Source organism: Neolamprologus multifasciatus, chromosome 5 (assembly GCF_963576455.1).
Source record: "Neolamprologus multifasciatus chromosome 5, fNeoMul1.2, whole genome shotgun sequence".
NCBI lineage: Eukaryota > Metazoa > Chordata > Actinopteri > Cichliformes > Cichlidae > Neolamprologus > Neolamprologus multifasciatus.
In genome coordinates this window covers 10,858,996-10,875,181 of record NC_140443.1, presented here as the reverse complement: position 1 = coordinate 10,875,181, position 16,186 = coordinate 10,858,996, and the positions used below count along the sequence as shown (strand labels likewise).

At 43.6% G+C, this 16,186-nt stretch overlaps 1 protein-coding gene across 1 annotated transcript in view; it reads left to right on the top strand.

Moving 5' to 3' along the window:
• The window catches only part of fer1l4 (fer-1 like family member 4), a 49,132-nt gene that overhangs the window by 3,903 nt on the left and 29,043 nt on the right, over positions 1 to 16,186 (top strand). Inside the window, exons 3-6 of the mRNA XM_085159269.1 lie at positions 14,813 to 14,901; positions 15,485 to 15,584; positions 15,676 to 15,773; positions 15,900 to 15,944. Coding sequence (XP_085015395.1) covers positions 14,813 to 14,901; positions 15,485 to 15,584; positions 15,676 to 15,773; positions 15,900 to 15,944 — 332 coding nt within the window. The remainder of the gene's footprint in view (positions 1 to 14,812; positions 14,902 to 15,484; positions 15,585 to 15,675; positions 15,774 to 15,899; positions 15,945 to 16,186) is intronic.

Genomic DNA, 16,186 nt, shown 5'->3' with positions numbered 1-16,186 from the left:
GGACTCAGGGCTGGACTGGGACAAAAAATCGTCCCGGGCATTTTGACTAGAGACCGGCCCACCAGGTATTATAGGAAAAACCATCAAGCCTTTGAATGAAAACAAACGCTGTTGTCACAGTGATGTACACTGTCGTGTTGGTATATATGTATCAGTCTAATAAACTTACACCATCCTCCCTATTCTGGTACTCTAAACAGTACCCGAAAGTAGACTGCTTGGTCGAGTTAACCTCCCGAACTATCTACAACACATGGTGAAAACCTGAAATTAAGACAAAGACTAGAGGTGAGACATGATCATTACTGATTACTGATGACAGATTTAGATATATTTTCATAAACCATTCATTTGCCACATCAATAAACAGCATGGCAGGGCAAAATATTTTTTCTAACATGGTAACCTTTAAAAAGTGAAAAGAGACAGAAAGACAGGTGAGAAAGAATAAAACTTAATTGACTTTTTGATGGCATTTTACACACAGTACTGGTACAGAATCTAGAAAATGTGGGAAAATACTGGCATCATATACAGTACTTAGCTACTTCTGAAGAAATTGTGATGGGACCCTAAAAAAAATTACTATGTATAATAATGGATTTCTATACATTTTACATCAGATGAAAACATTTGTTGTAAGATTCAGATAATTATTTGTTAAAAGCGAGACATTTTAAATGAGAATAAGAAAGAAAAGTATTTCTTTGTGCCCTCCTTTCCCTGTTAATGCCCTACCTGGGCCCCTGGCAAAACTTTGCTAGATCCGCCCCTGCACAGTTGCCAGCTGTCAGCTACTTAGAAAAGGACCCTGGTGTTATTTGTCTCTCAGAAACAGTTCATAACTTCCCTTCAACTCATTCATGTCACCTAAAAGGTAAACCTGTTTCTCCATCACCTGTTCAGCTCTGATGATTCAAGACATTTCCTGGTTTCATCTTCATGTTTCCCTCTTCATAAATAAATTCTAACAACAGCTGATCAAGCTCAAACGTGCTGCTGTTGTTTAGCGCGACATCCGCTGGTTTCCTCTTTCTGGCGCAAAGTGGGCGATAAACAAACAAAAGAGAAAAGCCGATCAGCTGATCATTGATCAGTTTCACAATTGAAGTAGGAACAGGAGAGGGAGGGGGGAGAATGAGAGAAGAAGAGGCAGCTGTGCAGCAAAGACAAAGAATAACTGCAGCTTTGTGTCTTTTTCATTGTAGCTGAAGTCCGGGACAAACTGTGTTCCTTTTCACCTCAATACCAAACGCTCAATATTTTCTCTGAATACGAGACGATTCCGTTTTTTACGGGACGGTTGGAAACTCTAATAACTAACCTTATAAATAAAATAAGATAAAACAAGTTCAACATCAATAATATCATAGCACCCGCCCAGCAGTATATAAACTCCGTCATGCTAGCTAGTACACAGTACAGTTATTGTAACTGACTGTAAAAAGTCAACATAACAAAAATAAACTCCACCTAAACTTGGTTTATATCTGACCCAGATAGACTGCAGGTCAAAACTTCTTACCTGAAGTTCAGTTCACCGCCTCGGGTCTCTGCTCCTCCTGCCTTTCCGTCATCCACCTGCCAGCGTGTTGCATCTGCTGGCCTCCACCACTCGCTAATGTTACTGAATCTGTGGCAGCTCCGTCATAGCCACTACCAAACAACAATTGAGTTATTTTTACACATCTCCCAGCATCTGGCCAATCCACCACCTTTCGGTGTTTATACCTTTACGAAAAAAAAACCCATCGGCCCATAAAAACAAAAAATTACCATCGGCCCACCGGGCAAATGCCCGGTATGCCCGATGGCCAGTCCAGCTATGGCGCTGCTGTGGAAAGATTGAACAACTTCCGTTTCCTAGCTGTACATCTGGCGGAGGATCTCACATGGTCAGTTCACACGAACAACATACCCCTTCATAGACTACGCAGTTTGACGGGTGTGACAAACCGTGCTACCCATGACACTGTGGAACCCGTGAAACCGCGCTACCCGTGAAACCGCGCTACCTGTGAAAATGCGCTACCCATGAAAACGCACTACCCGTGAAACTGTGATACCTGTTAAACCGAGCTGCCAGTTACAAACATGCAGGCAGCACGGTGTGACGGGTGTGACGGCAGCGCAGTGTGAACGGTGTGAATGCTGTTTTGTGGTGTAACATCATGCTGCCTTCGCAGACGGCAGAGTGGTGTTACGTCAAAGGTGTGTACTGAACTTGTATACGTCCCGCAGCGCGGTTTGACGGGTGCGAAGTCATGCAGCTTTAGCAGAGGGCAGCGCGGTGTTACGTCATACAGCCTTTGCAGAAGGCAGCACGGTGTTACGTGAGGGGCGTATACTGAGCTCTCTCCTGTCCTCACTCTACACCTACGACTGCATGGCCACTGGTATCTCTTATTTCATTGTGAAGGAGGATCTCAGTGCCTTTAAACTCACCCTCAACCATCTCACCCTCAATGTCACAAAAACAGAAGAGATGATAGTGGACTTCTAGAGGTGTAGTAAAGCACATACCCCGATCACCATCAATGGCGCTGCTGTGGAAAGAGTGAACAGCTTCCGTTTCCTAGCTGTACATCTGGCGGAAGATCTCACATGGTCAGTTCACACGAACAACATACCTCTTCATAGACAGCACAGTTTGACGGGAGTGACACTGCGCTACCCGTGACACTGCGGTACCTGTGAAACCATGCTGCCCATGAAAACGCTCTACCCATGAAACCGTGATACCCGTTAAGCTGCGCTGCCAATAATAATAATAATGGATTGGATTTATATAGCGCTTTACAATGCCATTATTCATTCACTCTCACATTCACACACTGGTGGAGGCAAGCTACGGTTGTAGGCAAAGCTGCCCTGGGGCAGGCTGACAGAAGCGAGGCCATCGGCCCCTCTGGCCAACATAGGGTAAAGTGTCTTGCCCAAGGACACAACGACCAGGACAGAGAGCCCGGGGATCGAACCGGCAACCTTCCGGTTACAGATTCGCTTCCCAACCCCCTGAGCCACGGTCGGCTCATTGTAGTTTGCGGACCATTGTTGTATGGTCCGCAAACTATAATGGTAATGGTATCACCAAAGGTTAATCCCGGATGTGACTGGTGTGACAGCAGCGCGGTTTGACCGGTGTAATGTCATGCACCCTTCGCAGACGGTAGCTTGGTGTTACGTCAGGGGTGGATACTGAACTCTCATGTACTCACTCTAAACCTATGACTGCACGGCCACTAATATCTCCTAATTCATTGTGAAGTTTGCGGATGACACAACAGTGGTTGGTGACGGTTACAAGGAGGATCTCAGTGCCTTTAAACTTTATTGCTAAGAGAACCATCTCACCCTCAATATCACAAAAACAGAAGAGATGATCGTGGACTTCTAGAGGTTTTGTAAAGCACATACCCCGATGTGCTGTGGAAAGAGAGAACAGCTTCCGTTTCCTAGCTGTACATCTGGCAGAGGATCTCACATGGTCTGTTCACACGAACAACATACCCCTTCATAGACAGTGCAGTTTCACGGGAGTGACAAACTGCGCTACCTGTGACACTGCAGTAACGGCGAAACCATGCTGCCCACGAAACTGTGCTGCCCGTAAAACCGCGCTGCCTGTGAAACCATGCTGCCCATGAAACCACGCTACCCGTGAAAACGCACTCATACATCATACAGCATCAAAGGGAGTAGGGCCACTGTCAGTCATCTTTTTTAAACAATGTCTTTTTTATTAAGAGGTTTCCTTTTATACACATAAACATCAACATATATATTATACATATAAACAGAAAGAAAAGAGAAGGATTACAGATGATCTGTACATTAAGGTTAAGTAGTACATTTTACCTGGCAGCACGGTGTGATGGGTGTGACGGACAGTGTGTCGGGTGTGACAGCAGGGTGTTTCTAATCTGTATGACCGATGTGACGTCATGCAACCTTCGCAGACAGCAGCACCTTGTTGCGTCACGCTGAGTGGTGTGACGGGTGTGACCGGTGTGACGGCAGTGCGGTGTGACCGGTGCGAAGTCACGCAGCCTTCACAGAAGGCGGCGCGGTGTTAAGTCATTCAGCCTTAGCAGACGGCAGTGCGGTGTTACGTCAGGGGTGTACCATCTCACCCTCAATGTCACAAAAACAGAAGAGATGATAGTGGACTTCTAGAGGTGTAGTAAAGCACATACCCCAAACACCATCAACGGCGCTGCTGTGGAAAGATTGAACAACTTCCGTTTCCTAGCTGTACATCTGGCGGAGGATCTCACATGGTCAGTTCACACGAACAACATACCCCTTCATAGACTACGCAGTTTGACGGGTGTGACAAACCGCGCTACCCATGACACTCTGGTACCCGTGAAACCGCGCTACCTGTGAAACCGCGCTACCTGTTAAACCGCGCTACCCGTGAAACCGCGCTAACCGTTAAACCGCGCTACCCGTTAAACCGTGCTACCCGTGGAACCGCGCTACCCGTAAAACCGCGCTACCCGTTAAACCGCGCTACCCGTGAAACCGCTCTACCCGTAAAACCGCGCTACCCGTGAAACCGCGCTACCCGTGAAACCGCGCTACCCGTGAAACCGCTCCACCCTTAAAACCGCGCTACCCGTGAAACCGCGCTACCCGTGAAAATGCGCTACCCGTAAAACCGCGCTACCCGTGAAACCGCGCTACCCGTGAAACCGCGCTACCCGTGAAACCGCTCTACCCTTAAAACCGCGCTACCCGTGAAACCGCGCTACCCGTGAAACCGCGCTACCCGTAAAACCGCGCTACCCGTGAAACCGCGCTACCCGTGAACCCGCGCTACCTGTAAAACCGCGCTACCCGTGAAAACGCGCTACCCGTGAAACCGCGCTACCCGTGAAAATGCGCTACCCGTGAAACCGCGCTACCCGTGAAAACGCGCTACCCGTGAAACCGCGCTACCTGTAAAACCGCGCTACCCGTGAAAACGCGCTACCCGTGAAACCGCGCTACCTATAAAACCGCGCTACCCGTGAAAACGCGCTACCCGTGAAACCGCGCTACCTGTAAAACCGCGCTACCCGTGAAAACGCGCTACCCGTGAAACCGCGCTACCTGTGAAACCGCGCTGCCCGTGAAAATGCGCTACCCATGAAAACGCGCTACCCGTGAAACTGTGATACCTGTTAAACCGAGCTGCCAGTTACAACGTGCAGGCAGCACGGTGTGACGGGTGTGACGGCAGCGCAGTGTGAACTGGGTGACTGGTGTGAATGCTGTTTTGTGGTGTAACATCATGCTGCCTTCGCAGACGGCAGAGTGGTGTTACGTCAAAGGTGTGTACTGAACTTGTATACATACAGCGCGGTTTGACGGGTGCGAAGTCATGCAGCTTTAGCAGAGGGCAGCGCGGTGTTACGTCATACAGCCTTTGCAGAAGGCAGCACGGTGTTACGTGAGGGGCGTATACTGAGCTCTCTCCTGTCCTCACTCTACACCTACGACTGCATGGCCAGTAGTAAGTTCACACAAACAGCATACACCTTCACAGACAGCACAGTGTTACGTCACGCAGTGCAGTGTGACGGGTATGACCGCAGCGAGGTGTGACCTGTGTATCCGATGTCACTGGTGTGACGTTACGCAGCCTTTGCAGATGGCAGCGCGGTATTACGTGAGGGGCGTATACTGAGCTCTCTCCTGTCTTCACTCTACACCTACGACTGCATGGCCACTGGTATCTCTTATTTCATTGTGAAGGAGGATCTCAGTGCCTTTAAACTTTATTGCTAAGAGAACCATCTCACCCTCAATATCACAAAAACAGAAGAGATGATCGTGGACTTCTAGAGGTTTTGTAAAGCACATACCCCGATGTGCTGTGGAAAGAGAGAACAGCTTCCGTTTCCTAGCTGTACATCTGGCAGAGGATCTGACATGGTCAGTTCACACGAACAACATACCCCTTCATAGACAGTGCAGTTTCACGGGAGTGACAAACTGCGCTACCTGTGACACTGCAGTAACCGCGAAACCATGCTGCCCACGAAACTGTGCTGCCCGTAAAACCGCGCTGCCCGTGAAACCATGCTGCCCATGAAACCACGCTACCCGTGAAAACGCACTCATACATCATACAGCATCAAAGGGAGTAGGGCCACTGTCAGTCATCTTTTTTAAACAATGTCTTTTTTATTAAGAGGTTTCCTTTTATACACATAAACATCAACATATATATTATACATATAAACAGAAAGAAAAGAGAAGGATTACAGATGATCTGTACATTAAGGTTAAGTAGTACATTTTACCTGGCAGCACGGTGTGATGGGTGTGACGGACAGTGTGTCGGGTGTGACAGCAGGGTGTTTCTAATCTGTATGACCGATGTGACGTCATGCAACCTTCGCAGACAGCAGCACCTTGTTGCGTCACGCTGAGTGGTGTGACGGGTGTGACCGGTGTGACGGCAGTGCGGTGTGACCGGTGCGAAGTCACGCAGCCTTCACAGAAGGCGGCGTGGTGTTAAGTCATTCAGCCTTAGCAGACGGCAGTGCGGTGTTACGTCAGGGGTGTACCATCTCACCCTCAATGTCACAAAAACAGAAGAGATGATAGTGGACTTCTAGAGGTGTAGTAAAGCACATACCCCGAACACCATCAACGGCGCTGCTGTGGAAAGATTGAACAACTTCCGTTTCCTAGCTGTACATCTGGCGGAGGATCTCACATGGTCAGTTCACACGAACAACATACCCCTTCATAGACTACGCAGTTTGACGGGTGTGACAAACCGCGCTACCCATGACACTCTGGTACCCGTGAAACCGCGCTACCTGTGAAACCGCGCTACCCGTTAAACCGCGCTACCCGTGAAACCGCGCTAACCGTTAAACCGCGCTACCCGTTAAACCGCGCTACCCGTGGAACCGCGCTACCCGTAAAACCGCGCTACCCGTTAAACCGCGCTACCCGTGAAACCGCTCTACCCCTAAAACCGCGCTACCCGTGAAACCGCGCTACCCGTGAAACCGCTCTACCCGTAAAACCGCGCTACCCGTGAAACCGCGCTACCCGTGAAAATGCGCTACCCGTAAAACCGCGCTACCCGTGAAACCGCGCTACCCGTGAAACCGCGCTACCCGTGAAAATGCGCTGCCCGTAAAACCGCGCTACCCGTGAAACCGCGCTACCCGTGAAAATGCGCTACCCGTGAAAATGCGCTACCCGTGAAACCGCGCTGCCCGTGAAAATGCGCTACCCGTGAAAATGCGCTACCCGTGAAACCGCGCTGCCCGTGAAAATGCGCTACCCATGAAAACGCGCTACCCGTGAAACTGTGATACCTGTTAAACCGAGTTTCAGTTACAACGTGCAGGCAGCACGGTGTGACGGGTGTGACGGCAGCGCAGTGTGAACTGGGTGACCGGTGTGAATGCTGTTTTGTGGTGTAACATCATGCTGCCTTCGCAGACGGCAGAGTGGTGTTACGTCAAAGGTGTGTACTGAACTTGTATACATCCCGAAGCGCGGTTTGACGGGTGCGGTGTCATGCAGCTTTAGCAGAGGGCAGCGAGGTGTTACATCATACAGCCTTTGCAGAAGGCAGCACGGTGTTACGTGAGGGGCGTATACTGAGCTCTCTCCTGTCCTCACTCTACACCTACGACTGCATGGCCAGTAGTATCTCTTATTTCATTGTGAAGGAGGATCTCAGTGCCTTTAAACTGTATTGCTAAGAGAACCATCTCACCCTCAATGTCACAAAAACAGAAGAGATGATAGTGGACTTCAAGAGGTGTTGTAAAGCACATACCCCGATCACCATCAATGGCGCTGCTGTGGAAAGAGTGAACAGCTTCCATTTCCTAGTTGTACATCTGACGGAGGATCTCACATGGTCAGTTCACACGAACAACATACCCCTTCATAGACAGCACAGTTTGACGGGAGTGACAAACTGCGCTACCTGTGAAACCATGCTGCCCATTAAAACGCTCTACCCGTGAAACCGTGATACCCGTTAAGCTGCGCTGCCAATAATAATAATAATAATAATAATAATAATAATGGATTGGATCTATATAGCGCTTTACAATGCCATTATTCATTCACTCTCACATTCACACACTGGTGGAGGCAAGCTACGGTTGTAGCCACAGACTGACAGAAGCGAGGCTGCCATATCGCGCCATCGGCCAACACCAGTAGGCGGTAGGGTAAAGTGTCTTGCCCAAGGACACAACGACCAGGACAGAGAGCCCGGGGATCGAACCGGCAACCTTCCGGTTACAGATTCGCTTCCTAACCCCCTGAGCCACGGTCACCCCCCTGGAGAACTATTCCTGAAGACTACTTAAAGAAACGACGAGAAAGCTTTTCTAAAAGGGTTTCTAAAGAATAAAGAGGGTCATACCAAACACTGGCTTTCAAGCTCAATAGACTGTACAAACAATGAATACACGAGTCCGAGTAGAGTTGACTTTTTACTCAGAATCTTCATTTGACAAGCGGTGAAAACTGTAGTTGAAAAGAAATACAGAATAGAAAAAATGACCGTTTACATAAATATTGAATCACGAAATAACTCAAAATGTGACCTTACACCCTCGTGTTAGCTTTAGCAACAGTAATGATCATCAAAACTGCCCTTTTTTTAAAACCTGTACAAATCAACCTCCATGAATCACAAATAAAATATAATTTTTAACAAATACCGCTATTTATGCCTTTTTAACACCTTCATCATGAAATATATAAACTTACGCCGTTGCCTCAACAATGTTCCCAAGTGGATGGCTGTGGATAAGCCTCAGAGCAAGGACCGCATGTCACTCTCCCTCTTAGAGCAACCAGGAAGAGCAAGTAAACAGGAAATGAAGCAATACAGGTAACCCACCAGAAAGTGGGGTTATTAGCAAGTTCACCTTCAAAATTAAAGCTTCTTAACATTTTTAACTCTTTTTACTGTTCTTTTTAACTTAAATACATACAAAAGAATTATTTTAAAGCAAACATTAAAGATAAATGACATAAATGCCTTTGAGGCATCACACGATGAATGCTATGAACGGAGAATGCTATGAACTGTGGAAGCTACGAACTGAGAACTACGAGGCCAAACTATGAGCATGAAACTCTGACTGAGTGTTATGACTAGGTGCAAGATTTCATGGACGGATCCTGGGAATGGAAAAAAGGGGCAGCGGCTTGGATGGAGGTACGCAGTCACTATAATGAGAGAAGACAAGCAGTCAGTGGCAGTCTAGTGAATCATAGCCAAAGGATTTGACTGTGGTGGTTAGGGCTTACGCGTTGCAGGTGAAAGTGTCATGCGAGGAGGGGGTGTCCAAAGGGGTCCGGGTGAGGAGTGTCCAGAATATACTTGGAGCAAGGGACTTGGCAGGTAGGCAGGCAGGTGGACAGCCAGATGACAGAACCAGCGTCCAGGCGGAGATGTGAGTAGTTCAGCTTGGGAAGCGTGACTGCCAGCTGGGTCCTATGACAAAGAAAACACGGTGAGGAGAAATGCAGTTATTAAGGGCTCTCACAAGGGCTTGGCGGCCTAGCACTAACATGAGTTAGCAGTAGATCTGGCAGAGGTCTGTTGTGAGTGCTGGTCTTATATGCTGGTGACTTGATTGGAATCAGGTGTGAAAGCTGATTGGAGTCTCTGCCTGAAGGTGGAGCCCAGCAGAGTGGAAAAACCCCGCACTCACCCGGACCATGACACTATTTCCATTTTCCTGCCAAAATGTAAAAAAATGGGGGATGGCTCAAGACTTTTGCACAGTATTGCAAGTATTATATAAAAAAAATACAAACCTGGGAGTTATTATGTTTCTCCCAAATATTTATTTGTGTGGTTGCAAGTGACAAATCCTTTTGTAGGGTTATCACTACTCATTTTTGGCTTTTCATACGTCATTTCATGCCATGTAGTCTTGATGAATGACACACTAAACCTTACTTTCATGTGAACACAAAACATGTAACGGTTTTCTTTTTAACAACATGAGAAAAGTTTAAAATGATCACTGACGTGACATAGGATACGTGTCTGCACGCTTTTTATACTCAGTCCCATAACATGTTGAGACAGTTACAAAATCAGCTTCTCCATTTTCCTTTTTAAAGTGATCTCATGCTGTGTTGTTTTCTGGACCAGCATGCTGTTTTCTGCAAATATGAAACACTGTGCATCCTTTTATGGATAGAAAATATCTTTAGATAGGATCTCTAAATGCCATCAGCAGGGCTAAAAATTAGGTTCGGTCATAGCAGAGCTCTATTTTGAACATAAAGTTTCACAGGGGACAGTCTTTAGAAGCAAGCCACTTGAGATTTTTCACTCCTAAAATGACACAGACTTCTATATTTGTTCAATCACGCAATTTTTATTTATTTTAATGTAGGCAACTTCACAAGTGTCACGTTTGGCGATACTGAAATAGGTTCATTGGCCTTTACAGAGCTGTGATTTGTACATGTGGTTATATGTAGATGTAAATGGGATAGAAAACAAAGACAATATTGCTCTCTGATCATCTTTCCGAAAAAATATAGAAACTAAAAGCTGAGAATGAGCTTGTGCAGAACAGTTTACAAACAGTGAGCATGCATTATAAGTGCAAAACTAAAGGCAGTTATGTAGAACAAGCTTATTTGGGCATAAAAACAGAAACATTCAGTGCATACACAAAATTTTGCTTAATTCGTACAGTGCTTTGTGGAACATGCTCAGAGTAAAGGGGGAGGTTATGTTTAAAAACTGAATATTGTTACTCTGCCAGCTGTGGGCGGAGGAGAACGACATTATCTGGCTTGTGCCTTGTGCCATAAAATGCATTCAATTACTGTGAATGTACTTTAATCTGCCGCATAATATTTAATTTAAATAAATCAGGACCATAAAAATATGTTTTAGGATGAATCACAGTTTTACAGTTGGTCAGTAGCCTTTAATTTCTTTTACATACACACACACAAAACCACACAAAATATGTAAAACTGTTATTTTAACAGAAATGTATAAATGCACCCACTGGACATGGCACTAAAATTGAGAGAAGGAAAGTTCAATGAAGAATATATTTTTTTCTTAAGACAGATGTGATAGATGAATCCATCCTCCTGGCATGGCTCACGGTCTGTTAGCTGGTTGGTCCACCAAACTGATCAGGTCTAAAATATTTAAACAACAACTCAACATGAAGGTTTTGATAGACATAACAGCCCATCCAATCCCAGACTGAACTACAACACTGGACATCAACAAATTCTGCTTGTAATCTTGTGACATTTGGTACAGACATCATGCAGAGAGGCTGTATTGTTCAGTTAATTCTGATTCATTCTCAGGGATGTAACTACCATTCACAGTCCTTTATAATCTTTATTATCAGGTCATAGTTTGAATTTATCTAAAGTTGTCATTTATGACCAAAACCAAAAAGTCCAACATTTTAACTGTATGACATGTATGTGTGGCATTTTATCGAGCTGCATTTAGAGTTGTAACTGTGACAGGATTCCTTCCGATAAGCTTTAAGGCGACTTTTATAGTGAGTTCACACAAAAGAAAAAGGTTTAACAAAATGACATTATTGTGTGAACAAAATGTCATAAGACATGAGGAGATTCAACAAAGCTGACAAACTACCAAACCGAGAAACTCGTGCAGAGATTCTTTACTAGTCTATGAATTATTTAATGACATAGAAGGAAGACAAGAATATTTCAGTGCACAGAGGCAGAAACTGTACTTGAAAAAGAAAGCAAACACCATCAATTATACATCCTGAGTATGAAGATAGCAACGGGCACCTTTTTCTAGTTACTTGTGTTTTTAGAGCACAGAAGGCTACAAGAAAAGCTATCTGACCGAAGTTCTTAAATGGGAACCATGACCACGGGCTAATCAGAAATTAATGCCAAAACCAGAAATATTTACGGGGTCTTAAGTATTAAAAGTATTTTGATTGGAGCATTAGGATAGGATGGTGATGACATTTAAGCACAGATTCACCCATGAGGTGAGCTACTTATAATATTTTAATCATATTTATTTATTAATTGGGCAGCACAGTGGTTAGCACTGTTGCCTCACAGCAAGGAGTTTCTAAGTTCAATTCCACCACCAGGCCAGGGTCTTTCTTTGCAGAGTTTGCTGTTTGCCCAGTTTCTCCCCGGATATTCCCACAGTCCAAAGACATGCAGTTAGTGGTTAATTGGAAACACTAAATATCCCATAGGTTTGAATGCGGGAGTGAATGTGAGCGCGAATGATTGTCTCGATGCGTTAGCCCTGTGACAGACTGGCAACCTATCTAGGGTGTACCCTGCCTCTCGCCCTTAGATAGCTGGGACAGGCTTCAGCACCCCCGTGACCCTGAGAGGGATAAGCAGAAGAGAGTGGATGTTTATTATTTTTTATATTATGCATTCTTCTATTTTATTTTTAATTTAAATATTTGTTTTAATGCACACACTTCAGTTTAACATGTTTCCAGGACAGAGCATGACACTCATGTGCTGCATAGAGAGCTGTTCATTTCCAACTAATGCCCCTAATTGGGCTTTTACATCCAACATGAGCACACTTTAGTTTAACAAGAAAAATATTACTACATTTATAAAAGTACAAGAATGTAAAGTCGTATTATAAATAATGAATAATTGGCTGCAGTTCTGACTTGCTTTAAAGAAAAGAGAGCTTTCAACATTCTTCCAAAAGAGATATATCTAAGATGATACATCTCTGCCAAATGTCAGAATACAAGTTTATGGTACCTAATGAAGCACCTGGCAACATTTCTGGGCAGCAGAGATTTTGGCAGCATTGCTGTGACACGGTGTCAAAAATACTCTCTTTAAACTTGACACACTCACGCGTATTGCCATCTTTGGTGTCCCAGTGGAGTGAAAACGATTCTCCACCAGTTAGATGGAGATCTCACCTCATTATTGGCAATGTGACACCTATTCCTACTCCATCAGCAATGCTCCCTCCCATGTGCAGTGGCTCTGTGATACAATGTCTTTTCTTAAACTTGATACGATCAACCATTCTCTCTGAGGCAAACCCACAACTTCTCACATGTGGAAAGCCTTCCTGACACATTTTAGGTCATTATAATCCCCGTCTCCAGATAGTGTCCCCCATCCATGTTCTCCCACCTTCTTGATTCTGTATCTATTGACTTATTAGTTTTTTCTTTTACTCTCTTATTGTTTCTTCTGTGATTGATTTTGGAAGTACTTTGAAAGGCCTTTCCGCCAATAAATACATTAAAAGAAAAAGAAACACTATTTCAAAGATGAAAAAAGAAAGCCGAGTAAAAGCCTCAGTCTCATTACATAACCTCCTGTTTGTTGATAAAGTAACACAGGAAACTCTTGTGACGTGATCATGAGTATCTGAGTATATATTTCTTTGCTTCTGAGTCAGACATCTGTTTGTTCTTCAGGTGTGACCAGGTGAGTGTATCTGTGTGTGTCTGCCACACCGTGATTAACAGCTGAAGTGGAAAATGTCCAAAGTTCTTTCCTGGATCTAGATTTTTCTATTTGTTTAAGGCTCAAATTCTTTTAGTACAACAATTACAAGATGTCATGCTGAGAAAACAGAAATATTAACATTTGAAATAAAAACTGAACTTTGACAAATAAATGAAGCTAAATAACTGTGAATCATGATGAGTGATGAATCCTGACAGATTTGTTTCTTTATGACTTTTATCTGAGAATCCCAGCATGTTAATTAAAAATCATGACGTAATTGTCAAACTGCATCATAGAACCATATTTTGCTTTTATCTATGCTTCAGATACAAGAAGTGTGTCTGAATATGTAGGCACCGGAGGCATTGCACAGTAGCTGATACAAAGTTTTACACAACAAATGTGTAAACCAAGAATATGAAGATGATTTGGCACAAAGATAGTGTGGTTTTATTTTGTTTTTCCTTACTTTTTCACATCTCTTTATTGAATTTTCAAATATATTCTGGTACATAAAAATACACCCCCAATCCATCCCAACTCCTGAACTATTCCCACCCCAGTAGGCTACAGTTATGGTTTTATGGATGTATTATTTATTTTCACAATAAAATGAAGTACAGCTTTCTTTTCTTTGGGATAAATATTATTTTTTGAAATTCTGAGTGACTTCTATTAAAATAAATTCCAAAAAATATTTTCTAAACTGTAAAAAAATCACTTAACCCAGATTTTTGACTCAAAGTGTAATTTTTTTCCCTTCTTGTTTCCATTTTTTTTTTACTCAGACTTACTGGGTTTTTTGGTTCAATCACTGCCTCCAAAAATGTCCTTAGTCAAGGCACTGAAAGACTGTTATTAATGCATAATGTTTTAAATGAAATCAGGTCAGTATAAGTGTAAAACTGTGGAAAACTCCCGTTCTTGATTGTTTTGTGTTGGGGATCTTAAATCTTAGAGTGTGTTTTAAGACCATTAATGGTTTTTGTTTTGAGTCCAGTTTTTTTTTAAAGAAGGAATTGTACAAATGACTGCAGCTCTGGCCAAAGACTCGTTCAATTTTTTGTTCAAAAATGTTTTTTCGTGTAGATTTCTACCAGCAGAATGATAGACATAATCTCAAAACAAATCTACTTGTTGTCGTTGTGTTTAGATGTCAGAGGATCTATAGTGTGTTTTATAGTGTATGGAAGCATAATTACCATGTTTGTAAACCTCTGAACGAAGCTCAGTCATCTGAATTCAGTGAAGAATTCATTAAATACATTCAAAACTGTGTGTGTGTGTGTGTGTGTGTGTGTGTGTGTGTGTGTGTGTGTACTTGCAGCATTTCCGATGGCCTCACTACGGTAAAGAGATCAGTACTGAAGTTTTGACCGTCAGCGTTTACAACTGCAGTAAATTCTTCTCTAACAGGTAACACACACACACACACACACACACACACACACACATACACACACACACACACACACACACACACACACACACTCATCCAACAGATTAACAAAAACTTCATCATCACATCTTATTATCAATTTGTCATAATGAAATAGTAACTAATAATGATAATTAATAGTAAAAGGTAAGTCCTTGGTGAGTTTATGGGGTGCTTTCAGTTATTATGATGAACACTCACATGTCTCTGCTGGGAGGACCTAATAACATAGATTATATACACAGAAATGATCATATTTGGATGAGAGGGTGGAGTGCTAACCCTAGCAAGCCTGATTAGCATCCTTCCGTCCATGATCTGTGCACAGACACAGATTTGCTAATTATTGTTATTCAGCCCTGCAGTTGCTCCATGAATAAGATGTGAGAAAAATGAAAATGAAGTAATGAAAAGTACCTGTGATATTAGAGTAGAAAGAAAAAGAAATTCAGTTTTGACATGTTTATACATTTTTACTTTCTCTGTATTGACTAAATTGTATTTTTAAGCGTAAATATCAAATGCTGTTGTGTAAGTTATACTGAAAGCTTGTTTTTGTAGACTACTTGGGAAGCTGATCATCAGCCTCCAGCATGTCGTGACTTCTGGGAGGTTGGTAGTACGGGAACCGCTCACCGATGCCAGCTACAGCCTGACTGATGTGAGGACGCACAATCACACACCGTGCTGTATGAAAGTCTGGATTTTAAATGCAAACACTCACCTCTGGTTACATCTCCTTCTTTCTGTAGATCTACATAGAGCTGGAAATTCGGTTTCATCCACTTGAAGGAACCGCAGGAACCTGGGATGGACGGGACTTTCTGAGCATAGATGAAGAAAAGGATGAGTAAGTAATATATGCTGGACAGAAAAATCTTTTTTTTAAATCTCATCTGCATTAAAGACCTGTTTTATGAAAGCGGCCACTGCAAGATGCTTTTAGCTTGACTAGTTTTGTTCTTTTGTTCTTCAGATCAACTCTGGTCATCAGAAATGAAGGAGCTGATGACATTGAAGGGTGAGAATTAACATCACTTACACAATCTTTAAAGTGAGCTGACACCAAAGCTGCTCTGTACATAGAGTGAAACTCTTCTTCACAGGAGTCTCCGATTCATTAATCATTCAAGCTTTTTATCAAGCAGTCAGTCTACAGTAATGTCAGTTTATTTATTTTTATAGCCCGATGTATCATGCATAAAGCTTTAATGGGCTTCACATGCATAATAGCATATTAAAAATAAAACAAAAGAAAATAAA